The sequence below is a fragment of the Terrapene carolina genome, unplaced genomic scaffold (genome assembly GCF_002925995.2).
Source record: "Terrapene carolina triunguis isolate 2854851 unplaced genomic scaffold, T_m_triunguis-2.0 Scaffold85, whole genome shotgun sequence".
In the NCBI taxonomy this organism is placed as follows: Eukaryota; Metazoa; Chordata; order Testudines; family Emydidae; genus Terrapene; species Terrapene triunguis.
The window spans coordinates 40,121,927-40,136,013 of NW_020664436.1; the positions used below are offsets into that span (position 1 = coordinate 40,121,927).

General features: G+C 39.2%; 1 protein-coding gene across 2 annotated transcripts in view; it reads right to left on the reverse strand.

Moving 5' to 3' along the window:
• The window catches only part of MTHFD1L (methylenetetrahydrofolate dehydrogenase (NADP+ dependent) 1 like), a 219,306-nt gene that overhangs the window by 80,827 nt on the left and 124,392 nt on the right, over positions 1-14,087 (reverse strand). For both annotated transcript variants that reach the window (XM_026649763.2, XM_026649762.2), the window contains exons 21-24: positions 7,620-7,759; positions 4,168-4,209; positions 1,498-1,598; positions 616-793 (exon numbers count right to left, since the gene is read on the reverse strand). In XM_026649763.2, coding sequence (XP_026505548.1) covers positions 616-793; positions 1,498-1,598; positions 4,168-4,209; positions 7,620-7,759 — 461 coding nt within the window. The remainder of the gene's footprint in view (positions 1-615; positions 794-1,497; positions 1,599-4,167; positions 4,210-7,619; positions 7,760-14,087) is intronic.

A 14,087-nucleotide genomic window follows, 5' to 3' on the forward strand; every position in this document is an offset into this window, starting at 1 on the left:
GGGCAGCTCGGCTCTTAAACAGAGCCGAAGAGTCAGGGGAGGAGCAGAGCGGCCATTTTCCTGGACATGTTCGGCTTTTTGGCAGTTCCCCCCGGACAGGGGTTTGAGTGCCGAAAAGCAGGACATGTCCGGGAAAAAGAGGACGTATGGTAACCCTAATGTCAGAGAACACATCAATGGTAGAGATGTGCATACAACATAAGTCTTGAGAAACTACCCTTTGCCTAAAGAAGGAAAGGAACACTTTAGGGAGTCGCAGGTGTATGTATGCATTTCAAACAGGATGACATTAAGAAAATGAAATTTCAGCTGAATGCCACGAAAAGCCTCCTAGGACCAGTATAGGCCTCATTGCTGGGGATATTTAAAGCTAAACAAGACAAAGCACTAGTAAGTATGCTATCGTGCAGTGAGCAATCCTGTACTGCCAGAAGTACTCACTATTTGATCTTCAGTAATAGTTTTATTTTTTAATCTGCAATGCCTGGGATATTATTAAGCCAAGCAAGCACCTTCTTATAGCGGACATCTAAAAGGAACTCTAAATAGATTTGTTGCAACATGCTCTTTGTTCTGCATCTGAAACTATTGCAATATTCTTTTTAATCATCTTACCTCCAAGTTATACAGATATTTGAAGTGGTTTTCCTGACTGGCAGCTTTTCTCACAGCCTGAGCCAATTCCACAGCTCCTCTACCGCCAGCTGACCAGTGATTGCAGGGCACTGCATCAAATGCTCCAGACTGTTTTGCAATCTCACAGACTAAATCAACTTCAGCATGGGCGTCAGTTCTGCCAACCAAACAGTTCTATGTCATTATTTTGTTTATTTACTCTTGTACAGCCTTATTTGTTAAGCAATGCTCTGTAGTTACAGTTGTGAAACAAGTTAGTTATGGAAATCGTACAATTATTAAATGTTTATAAACCCCCCAAATGTTTTAAGTACATTGAAGTAGGAATATTTCATTTAAATAAGTATTACAAATCACATACAATACCATTCTATATTTATGTGATTTGAAAACCTCTAAAAGAGGCAGCTAGAGGGGTTTTTAAAATGTTTATATGCCTCAGGATGTATAAAAAGTTTGATGAATTTACTTTTTTTTTTTAAATCCTTTCTACAAGTCAAATATAAACTTTCCTCTCATTCCTTTAAAAGCGTCTCTCTTCATGCCATGTAACAAATGTAAATAGGAAGTGCCCTAAATGAAACGCTGAAAATTACATTACAGTTTTCTGAATTTTAAAATATTTTCCGGACTGAACAAGCATATTTAATTACGTCACAGCACCAGTAGAATCTTTGTAACTCTTTTAAGTGGTATATGAAGTTAATACTGATTCCACTTCCTGGATTTTCACCCAGCTGTGAGTGGTAATATATTTAATATACTATATGAGGTGCGGAAGTAAGTGATTATACCTAGTGCAAAGACAACGAGCTTGATCTTTGGGGTCTACTAGCATGAGTAAAGGATGGATTGACTTACTTGAAGACATTTAGAGCAACTACAACAGGAACTCCAAAGAGTTGAGCAATCTGAATTTGCTTCTGTAGATTACAACAGCCATCAGCTACCAGCTGGAGATTCTACATCATTAAACAAACAAAAAAAACCAAACAAAACAGAAATGGCAAGATGTGTCGCATCTTTTCTAGCCAAAGAAATTTCCAGAAATTACAACAAACATGGTTAGTTATAATTATTTTTATATTTATGGGTAACCTTTATAAATAGGCTTCAGACAAAATACTTTTATGTAACCTATTCATTCCGACTTCAGTAGCAGCAGCCGCATTTACATAACTGAGCAGGGTCCAGATCTTTTACATTTGAGCATGCTGCCAGATTGCTCCCTTCTGGGACACAAGCAAGACAGAGCTGCTGCCAACTGGCTGCCAATCAATAAACAAGATGCCAGAAAACATCTGTGGGCCGGTTGACATTGGCAGTGGTCTGGACTGCTGCCAGTTTCCCCCCACTCTAATTCGTGGCTCCATCTAAAGGAGTTACACAGTAATACAATTCATTAAGACATTTGCTGCAGAAGCTTTCCATCATAGGACTGGCGCTATCTCATCTGGTTCCTCCTAGGATCCTTTTTCACCACATATCCAGGCCCAGGGAGGACAAATGGAAGGAGGAGGTGGACTAGCCTTCTCATTCTCCTTCCAAGCTCAAATGCAGGGAGAGTTCACTCAAATCAAAATCCTTTGTGTGATGCCACTTACCTTGTGAGATTGCACTAATGTGGGCATTGTATTAAATGCCCAAATACTAAAAGCTTCCCAGAGAGGATGGTTGACAGGGATGCTAGCTGATATGAGGCCCCATTCAACTCCCACTGAAGTGAATGGAAAATCCCACTGACTTCAGTGGGAGGCGGTTTAGGCCCATAGAAATGTAGATCATAAGCCTCTCAAACTTGGGACATTTAAAATACAAGACAAGCCCACTCAGACAGCTTTCTCTTTCCCACACATGTGAACATACAAGCATACAGTTCAGGTGATTTAGTACTGTTGAGTTTCTCAGGTTGTTCCATCCTGTTCCCTACTTAGAGGTTTTAGGCTTTGCCAACCAAGGCTGTATACTGATTTTCCATGGAAAAGTACATTGGAATATAATTTGCCCATCATGTAATGTAAGGACGGATATAAAAATATTTTACCTTCATTAATCTCTCCATTCCTGAATCCACTGTTTAGAACTACTATATGAGAACTAGGTATTATTTGTATGAGCCAAACATACCATGGTAATGGTTTATAGAAGTGAAGTGGTTGGAAGATTTCTATATCAGAAACACATACTAAACCTAATAATAACCAGGTTGCAAAACTGTAATTAAAAAGAAGTAGACAGCAGCTAAAGCACAAGTAATAGGCTATACATAGGCTTTATCCACAAAGATGAAACAGAGCCCACACATTGATTCTTTAAACATGTATAGCCTATGTTTGAGTTGTGCCATCTTGCTGTCTAACCCCAGGCATGAAGAGCAGGATTAGTATTAAGCCTTAGAGTCAGCACATTATCCTAACACATGAGACTGGACATGACACACTATTTTGAATGTGTTAAAGAGCCTCTTCCTGTTTCATTTCCTAGGGCCATTTGTTTATGGTTTTTTTGTATAAGGTGAGGCTTGGAAATAGTGGCTCCCTGTCCTTAACATGAACAGATATATATAGACAGTTCAATTCTTGGTACACTCAGTTTATGTTTATAGTTATATAAATGCCACACTATTACTTTCTGTAGATTTTCATATATACTTTAATTTTACTTACAAATGTCAAGGGAAGGAGGAATAGAAAAAGGGAAAGAAATGCCAATATTTTTAGCCCCTAAATTGTAAAGGGCCTTAGGCATGGATATTAATCTCTCCGTAGGTAAATAAAATACTTGTGAAAAAAGATACCTGAACACACACAATGAGTAATCAGGTTCCTTCACATGGTAATGACACAAGTAGATCCCTTAATGGGCATCTTAGTTAGTCCATGAATTCAGATAACATACCAAGAACAATTTTCATCTCCTGAAACTTGGAAAGTTAAAGAAGTTTCCACAACATTTTACTATAGTTAACATATTTGTCTGATAATCTGAATTCAAGTGTAATTGTTTTGATGTAAATAGAAAAACACAATTTTTAACCTGAAACAACTTTTGATCAAGGAAAAAAGGAGGCTACACTTCACAGTGGCTCTCTCTCATAAGAGTACTGAAGTGAAATAGAGTTCCTTTGTAGGTGGCTCAGCTCTCCAATTCTATAGTGGTGGGTGCTCTAGAAATATCTGAGGGTTACTCAGTTGAAGTAACTTCCAAGGTCAAAGATATTTAACACTAGGAAATGGCTTCTTAAGTCTGAACACTACCACTGCTATCTTACTATGATATTGCACCCAATCCATACAACTGAGTAAACAGAGATTTTCTTCCCTTTGTAGGTATTTTTCATATTTATTTTTAAATTGTATCATAAAACCTCAATCAAGAAGCGCTTGTTGCATCTACTGCCTGCATCTAAACTTGCCACTCTCCTCTTGCTTTATTGTTTGCAAAGTAACTGGCAACTGTGTTGTTTTAGATCTTTTCAAATCAGAACTTTATAAAAAGGACAGGATTAAGTTTGACAGTAATTGCTCTTACCTCTTCTGTATATTCTTTCTTAAGAGGGGCACCAGCAGTTACCTGAAATCATAAGCAAGTAAAATTAACAATCATCTAACAATATTAGTCAACTACCTGCCTGGTCAGGAATATAACTTTTAAAAAACTTTTGTACTCCAAAACATCACACGCATTGACAATACTAAATAAGACAACTACCTTCCTTTCCAGCAACAAAAGTTCAGTACAACCACAGACCATAGCCTTAGAGAAAGTTACAGCTGTACAAAGTGAATGGCAAAATTTATCACTTCCCCCCGACCCAAAAATAAGAATTTGTGTCTTCTCAGTTTATTACAGCAGTGACTTGGTGTCAGGGCTTTCTTAAAAAAAAAAAAAAAAAAAAAGCAGTTATGATCAGAAAATTACTATGAAAAAATGGCAACTGGTTACTCAAGAAATCGGTTCTCTGTGTGCATTTTAAATCCTATCTGCTGATTTTGGTGACAAAATGAATTTTTACAACTTTACACAATGTTTGTATTCTAAGGCTAATACAGCTATTGAGACAGATATAGCAATTTCCTCCAATATCCTTGGGAGACCTTCTTGAATTAAGTATCTTTGGGAGCCATCATATTGAATGGTTTATGTATTATTGTGGGCTGGGATTGTATGTAACCTTTTGACAGGGGAGATGTGACAGATGTGAGACCTGGGGATTCAAAGGACTATGCTGAACAACGTTCCAGACAAGAATGGACTTTTGGATCAAAATGTGTGAAGTCGTTTTCCTGGGGAATAACTAGGAGGAGGTGAATGCAAATTCCTCACCTCCCATTATGCAAAAATCCAGCCTTTTGAAGCTCCGCCCTGAGAAGTGAGCCACTGTCTACTGATCAATATTACATGCAGTCAAGATCAAAGGGCCAAGCTGTATAAAGGAAAGACTGATCTATTCCTGGGGGTTCTGGCTCTGAAACTGAGACAGTTATGAACTTGTAACCATGGGAAAACCCAGTTGTGAGATTCGAAGGATTGACACCTTCCAGAGCCTGAGGCTGGAGTTGGGAGAACCTCTGGTAAACTTTTTAGCATGTGTGTAGATTCTTTTATTGTTTTGAATACGTTTTCTCTGGAATGCTTTCACCTTAAGAATAAATGAGCTTGCTTATGTTGTTAGTAACATATAACTTGGTCAATTATGCTGTTCACTGCCTTTAAAGAGAAAGCAAACCACAGATGTGGCTTGTTTAGGTAGTCTGGCTTGTTGGGAATATCACAGTGTAGGCAGGGAACTATGAAGCCTGGAAAAACCCTGGTCAGGAGGGAGAGAGACATGGGTCTCTGCCCAAGAGATGTGACACCTGAGAAGCCAGGTGCCTAGAATGGGTGCCCCTGAGGGACCATGGAGCGGGAATACAGATGCAATTGCACTGAACTGTGACAGCTACAGGAGAGTGAGCTGGCTTTGCTCCTGGCTTGGGCATCTACAGAACTTTAACTAGGTTCTGACTGTAGAATCCTATTTAAAAAAAAAAAATAAAATAAAAAATCAAACAATGAGATGCCCGACTGCAGTCACTTTACACTGGGCAAAAGTGCTGGAGTAGCATAAAGAGGCCCCCCTGCATCTGCTGAAGGAGGATTCTCCCATTGCTGGAATTGTGGAAGACTGCCATATGCTGCCTTCCAAGGAACCCTGGAAAGTTCTGGTGTGAGGAGCATGCCGAGGGCCGGGGTGCAGTGCTGCAGCCCAGAGATGCTGCTATTACTTATACAGCTCTCAGGGGCTGTTTAAATTACATCAGGGGCTGCTATCCAACCATAAAAGAAAGAAAATATATACTGTTTCCAGGAATTGGAAACACTGCCTTTCCTCCAGTCACATGATTAGTGTACAGATTTAGGTATAAAGTTACTAAATAGTTGATCGCAGGTGACACAGATGTTGTCATCTTTCATATATATAAAGCACACAAAGGCGGCGGAAATCTGTATTAACTAGCTGACTGAGAGGATAGCATCCCAGCACAGAGGGCATAAGCAGTTGACAGCAGGAATGGACACAACACTCTTGTGGCTGATGGAACCGTGCCTTGTGGGCAGCTGCAAATTAGAGCAACACTAAGGCTGCTCTACATGATTCCTTGGGACCAGACTGGCAGCACAAATATCAAGAAGTCACAAAGGTTTGGTTTATACAGTCACTTTTATAGCTAACGTTCCAGACCTATGATTTGGCCCATTCTGTCCTTGTACAGTATATTGTGTGGGGCAATCTACAACGTACATTTGTGAAAGACAAGGGTTAGATAAAATCAATACATAGTTAGAAAGGGCAGGTTTAAATTCCCCTTGTGCTAGACTGAATGAAAATTTTCACCTCAACGTACTATCATGAAATTTATGGAGGAACAACATGTCAAAAGACAAAAGAGCTGTATGTGTTGGGTGAGAATGATAGACAGGTAACATTATGACAACAATATTTTGGGTATTTAATCTTAGAAAACTTGGCACCAAAAGGTATGAATAAGGGAAAATCTCAGCACTTATTCTCTCCGAGATGATTAGATATAAGGAAGGCTCTGTGCATTCCACAATTCTGTGGTTGTAGAAACAGCTCTGGAATTTGCCCCCAATATGAGGCTCCACAGAAAGTTGTTTCCCTGGCAGTATCAGATCCTTTCAGAATGCTGGGCAGAGAAGTTGACGCATGTTGCTAGGCTTTCAGTGTCTTTGCCTGGTTAGTAGAGCGCCAGTCACTCATAGGAGTACTCCTGATTCTACCTGACTGAGTGAGGAGTGCCTCTGTGATTAGCAATCTATAAGACCCGGCTTGGGCCCAATCAGCGGGAGTGATATAGTGGGGATAGGGGAACACCATACATTCATTTGTATCAGATGGCTTGGAAAAGACAAGGAGTCAATCCTATGGGGGAGAGAGGGAGGAAGTTCCCTCCACCTCAGTGGCAAAAGCCACAGGCCTTCCAGTCACAAGACAAGAGTCTCAAAACTCCCTGATTCCACTAAGCACACTGCAATCTGAATTCCTCTCTCCCCCTCAGCTGCCAAGCTCTCTGGCTCATAACAACCCTGCACTCATAGTGACCATGCACTTAGGTATTAACACCACTGAGATTTACAAATCACTATTTTAAGAGACATGGGAGAGAATGTATATAAATAATTTTTCAAAGGATTTTTAAAAGATATAAAAAAACTTCACTCTCTTTTCTAAGAATTAGTACTTCTTCATAGCTATATAATCCTTACTCATTTGGTTTGAGTCCTATAATCTCCTAGGGAAATTCAGGAATGGACATCAGTGTGATGAGGGAGTTTAGGAAGGAGAATTTCTAAACAACTGTTTACATTAAGAGCTTTTCTAGCCACTTTTAACATTCAGAATTTTATACATATTTCAAATGTTAATGACAATGTTTCAGGTTTATCATTTGTGTTCCAAGAAAGGTGCAGATACTTACATTTGGCCCTCCTCCGTGCATTTTCAAAGCCCTCACTGTAGCAACAAGCACAACCACACTGGGAACTAAGCCAGATGCTCTGCATTTGATGTTGAAGAATTTCTCCATCCCAATGTCAGCACCAAAACCAGCTTCAGTTACTGTTAAGGATAAAGAACTCAGTTAAAGGCAAGGGACACTTCACTTTATTCTAGTATGCCGCATACTTTTAAAAATGCAACTGCATTCGTTTTGCCAGACCTCCAGAGTTCTATTTACATGACTGATTTTGATTATCGTCAACCATTTACTGCTCACAATAAGTTCTCTTTTTCCTGATAAGTACAATATGTCACCCAAGCGTACTGCATAAAAAAGTTAAGTGAAATCTTTTAGTAGCATCCAGTCCTGTGTTACAACTATTTTAGTGTAGTTATGTACATTAAAATACTTCTAAAAAACCAAACAAACCTTCCCTCTATTATTCCCCCTCACATATTTTTACTAGATAGGGGTGGACGTGGATCTGAAACCCCTTGAATTTTGGGAATGTTTAATCCAAGTCTGAAATGTGTGGCTCATCTCTAGCTTTTACAGAGCAGACATGCAATTTCAAAACTGAAAGACAGGGTTATTCACAATCATCTGCTCTCAGACAATGTTTAAACAAATACAATACTAAATACCTATAAAATCATATTGATATTGTGCAATTGAACAATGAGAGTAATTAATCATTGGAACAATTTACCAAGGTTCGTGGTGGATTCTCCATCACTGACAATTCTTAAATCAAGTGGATGTTTCTTCTAAAAGATATGCCCTAAGAATTATTTTGGGGAAGTTCTATGGCCTGTGCTATACAGAAGGTCACACTAGATGATCACAATGGTCCCTTCTGGCCTTGGAATCTATGAAACCATTTATCTACGAGTTAAAAATATCAAAGGGAAAATGTCCATATTAGATAAAATAATGATATTGTTGTGACTCTTGAGCCATTTGCACTAGTTTCTTCCCCACTTGCCATATATTCAATTGCTTTAAACCTGGTGGGGTGCCAGGTTCCCTGGGATACCCACATCCCCAGCAGTCCATAGAGACAGCCAAGCTGCATGGGAGCAAGCTAATAAGTTCTGTTCCATTCCCACCCGTTCCACTACAAATCAGTAATGATTCTGCTCCTTGAGTGCCCTTCCCCTGAACTTCTCCATCATCCAACAGACTCCATTCTTTGGGATCGTCTCTTATCCTTAACTCTTAATAGGGACCCAACAGATCTTGAAGTCTCCCAGCGAGACATCAAAGCAACATGCATGACTCTCCATGGCTTCCCAGTTAGTTGTGTCCTGTTGTATTAAAAGCTGGACGGGAATCCCCAGAATTCAGCAGAGGGGGACACCTTTATTTGTTCAGCTATGCATCTACGACTCTTCATCCTCCTAAGTCCTCTTTCCCTTCAAATGCTGAAATACCTAAACTCAGCATTTTACAAGTGAATTGAACCCTGTACAATGCGAGAAAAGTTAGGTGTGAACAATACAACTACGGACAGGATGGATTCTCTTATTTTAAAGGCCAAAGAGGGAGAAACACAAAGTCAGGTACGTCAGAGCTTGACTTCTGTGTGAGGAAGGAAACAGGATGCAGTAGAAAAGCTGCTGGGATGAAGGCTACCAACTGCAAAGGAAATAAAATGCAGAATAATGAGAAGATTAAGTAATGTGCCAAACTCTTGTACTTTGAATCCTGTTTGTTCTCAAATAATCAGTGCAATCACTTTTATATTATTTCCTGCTTTCAAATCAGTGTGCCAATTAAAACATAAACAAATAGAGGCCATGGGGACTTAGAGAACAATAGGGGACTTCAAACTGGTTTTAGTTTAATGATTACAAGTTTAAGGAAACCATTTAACCAGCTATTATGAAAAACTATTAACTTAAAAGAACGCAATTATTGCTTTATTTCAGGGTTATAATTTATATTGTGTGTTTTGTCTCCAAAACAAAAGTGCAATCAGCTGTTACACATGAAATGTTAAGGATTTTCAGCAAGAAATAAATATACAATAAATAACCCCTTTCTACGCCATGGTCGTGACAAGTAATGGACAAAACCATGATTAACAAACAGAAAAATAACAGAAAGTCAATTACACAGTATGAACTACAATATCAAATGGTCAGTCAAAATTTGTTTCTGGAAAGGTGACTTACTTACTGCCTGACTTTTTTACAAGTAGAAATTAAAAAATCAAAGAGCTTATATTTTAAAACTCAGTGAATCTTGCATTACGATATCCAGTAAAAAACAGGAAATGGTACTCTTTATGAATATGCTTCTTTTTGAACTAGTTCCAGTCCTCCAAAGGTGGTGAGATGCAGCACAATAGCATGGTTGTCACTTTTCATTCTCTCAGAGGAAACAGTCTAGGTGGCCACTTTCACAGGGTTCACAAGTTTTGTTTTTCAAATAAAACACTCAGGATGGCAGTTTTAAACTAAAGAAAGCTTAGACAGTCTCTAAAAATCATCACAATAGATTATTGGGGCCACTAGTACAAAATGGCGCAGTGCAGCTCCTCAACAACACAGGCTACCACGCACACATTACACCTGTTTGTTCTCTACACTTGGCTTCACATGGAATACTGAATCAATTCGAAGTCTCGACCCCTATCTTCAAAGCTCTCCATGGCCTGGCCCAGGATACCTGAATGACCATCTAAAGCTCCAGGATGAAGAACGTGGTCGACAATTTAGCTCCTCTGGCAGAGTAAAGCTCCTCTATGTGGGAGACAGAACTTTCTCTGGGGATGGTTCGATGCTGTGGAATGAACTCCTTCGGGAACTAAGGACCATCAAAATCCTCACCACTTTCCACTCCAAGTGCAACGCACATTTCTTTGACCTTGCCTCGTCTAATATGAACAAGTAGCAACAGGCATATTTATTTAATAAAACAACAAACCAACCTATCAAAATAAGACATTCCACTCCCCTGCTTCTCCCTCTGGGAAGATGATGAGAGAAAAACAACACATGACTGAGTGGTAGTCATGTTGCTCAATGCACTACTGAAAGGTGCTCAGATACTATGGTGATGAAAGTGCTATAAGAACCTATAGAAAATAGAACAGAACAGAATTATGGTTTTAGTAAAGGAAGCTAAATTAGAATAATCCCAGATTTTTCATTTTCATTTAAAAAAGCCCCTGTTCTTTGTTGTTATTGATTTATTGTAAAACTCCCACAGTGGGATTTATAATAAACATTTGAAAACAGATTTTAGGACAGTGCACATTATAAATGTGTGCAACAGAACTGTCTGAAGCAGCTTTGACCTTTGATTAAAAAAAGTTGATTAAAAAACATTTAGAATGTCTATTACTCTATTTTTTAATATCTATACCTTTGACCCCGTAAAAAATGAAGCATCTACATACATTTTCCATCACATTACTGACTGCTCACATGTGTAAAACTTACTTTTATTTAATAAATAATTAAAAACAAAAACAAACAAACCAAGACACACTACTGCACATGTTTCTTCCTCTGGGGAGAGGATGAGAGAACAAACACCACATGACAGAGATTAGTCATGTGGCTTAATGCACTACTGGAAGGCAGTCAGATATTACAGAGTGTACAGAATACAATAGTATATAGAATTTTGGATTCCTTTTTCAAGAGAACAGACTTGCTATAATAAGGTTAACGTTAAAAGAACATTAGTTGAAATGGTCTATAACCATCTTAACTGCAGCTCAACTTCTTTGAGATGATATAAGGCTGGATTCTTGTTTGCACTAAGATCTCTTTAAATTGCTCTGTCAGCGTAAATGGACCTCAACCATAACCTGGGTATAAAAGCAATTTACTCCCATATTAAGGCTTCTTTACACTTGCAGAAAGGGGCCCTATTGTAAACAAGAATCAATCTATTACTGGAATGCAAACTTTTTCTGCAAATATTTTGTTGCTTAATTCTACTCTAAATTTTATATTGCGCCACCAGTAGTAGTTGAGGCCTGTTATTAGAGAAAAAAATAAACATATACAATTTAGTAATATAAAGGGCACTGAGATCCTATAGGGATAATATATACCAGGGATTGGCAATGTTTGGCCCACAGCCCACCAGAGTAAGCCCCCTGGCGGGCCGGGCTGGTTTGTTTACTTGCCGCGTCCGCAGGTTTGGCCGATTGCGGCTCCCACTGGCCGCGGTTCACCGCTCCAGGCCAATGAGGGCTGCGGGAGGAGGCTTGGGCCGAGGGATGTGCTGATTGTGGCTTCCCGCAGCCCCCATTGGCCTGGAGCGGCGAACCGCGGCCAGTGGGAACTACGATCGGCCGAACCTGCAGATGCGGCAGGTAAACAAACGGGCCTGGCCCGCTAGGGGCTTATCAAACGGCTAAAACAGGTTCAAATAACAATGCTTTTTCTATTTTGCTTAAGATTCATCTAATGATAATCTAAAAAGCAGGTACATTTTAATATAGTGCAAGTAACTTAGAAGAGGATTCCACTCTAAATTGGGCCAAGCCCAAAATAGTGAATTATATGGGACCTTAGACAAGTCACTTAATTTCCTTATACCTTGGTCAATTCAGCTACCAAAACAATTAAAAAGCAAAACATACTTACTCAGGAAAGAGATGCAGTACGTAAACCAAACACCGCAGAGGGTTTGGCCAAGGGGAGGGAGAAAATCAGAGAAAACTCAGAAACATGTGGAGACAGGAAAAAGGATAACATCAAGAAAGAGATATTTGTGGGAGAGGTATAAAAGAAAAACCAAGGGAAATGATTATTTTCCAACTTTCTACAAAGTAGGTACTTGTCACTGAAGTCTATAATTCCACTTTAGGGTGGGGATTGGTATGAGCAAACCTCTCTAATGGTTCCCTATCACGGTTTATGTCATCACCAGAATCCCTCAATGGAATTATTGCCTGGCTGTGCACAGTTGGGGATATTTTATTTCTTGTACAGTATGAAGGATGTCAGAAAAACCAGAACAAACAGTGTTGTGGTTCCTGCACCTGATCAGATTTCATAGTCATGACCACTTTAGAAAAATAGTAAAGTTTCTTCACCTAAAAATACATTTATCATGCTATAACTAAATATGTAAAACAGTTCAATGTTAAGTGGTGCACATTAATTTAGATTTATGGACTGTAGGAGACCTTACAAAAAGAGCAACATTTGTAATCAGCAAGGCTACAGTGAAATTGTGACATGAAAGCTCATTTATTCCACAATAGAATTTCTTGTAAACTGAGGCTGATTTTAGATGAAACTAACTTCCCTTCCATCAGCATTTTCTATCAGCAAATCAAAATCAAAACAAAACATTTGTATTGGAAGTACCAAGTCAGAGACACAGACATGAGGCTAAGTTTCAGGACGCAGAATTGTGAGCCTGAATTCCTGAACAATGCAAAAGGAAATGGAAACTATGAACTGCGAGCAGCCTTTTACTCCTCTGATGTAAACAGATCTGTTCTGGTGCAGCTGTCTGCTGGTAAACTCAGGAAAAGAAGAGTTCAAAGTCACAGGAGCACACAAACTTTGAACGTGGAGCTCAAGGCATGTTAGCTGTAATATACTGATAGATTCTTGTTTAAGTCAAAAGTACCAAGGTGCACAGATGCCAAAATAAACTAGGTTGGATCAGTGATTTATCTAACAGGATACCACATTTTTGTTAGTGCAGAGAGGGATGAATAAACCAGATGTTTGTCCATTTTGACTCTTGCAATTTATCTGACCTGACCCTCTACCCTTATGACTGATTTTAGAATTTAATAAGCTCAAACTTATTCAAAATTTTAAAAGAATGGGGCTTCTCCATTCCCTTTACTTCAGATTCCAGTCAACTCAGCCAGTACCTGTTCTCTGAAATGCTCTGACACACATACTCCTATTTTCATTGTCCATACGTGTCTAATGTACTACGTTGCAACAAAAGTTTGTGGAGCTAGAAGAGGACATATGGCAGATGTTGCAGCTATCAGCAAGTTGAGGGACATACATTGGGGGATACTCTAATGAACATGAGAAACATTTTTCATTCTGTAAGGAAGTAGGTAGTTGAATTTGCTTTAAAAGATTTAAGCTCCAGTTTCACTGCATGGCTGAGAGAGGCAGAGGTGCACACCAAACTGAGTATATAGTATTTCCCCCGCTCAGTTTGACTGAACATGTGGTCATTCAGCTCAGCCTCCAAACCATGAAGACGGCTCATCCTTAACTGCAATATCATCAATTGAAAGATGCCCTATGCTATGGCAGGATGGTCCCTACAGAGCTGAAAGCAGGGATTTCCTCAGCGTTGACTGCTAATCCAGACTGCTGGTATTACTGAACTAGCAGCACTATCTTGGAATTTCAGTTTCCTATGTCAGTTATTCATGGTTTTGTCTTGCAAAATGTTTTTGACCGAAGTTAAATTTCATTCTCGGAAACTAGATTATAT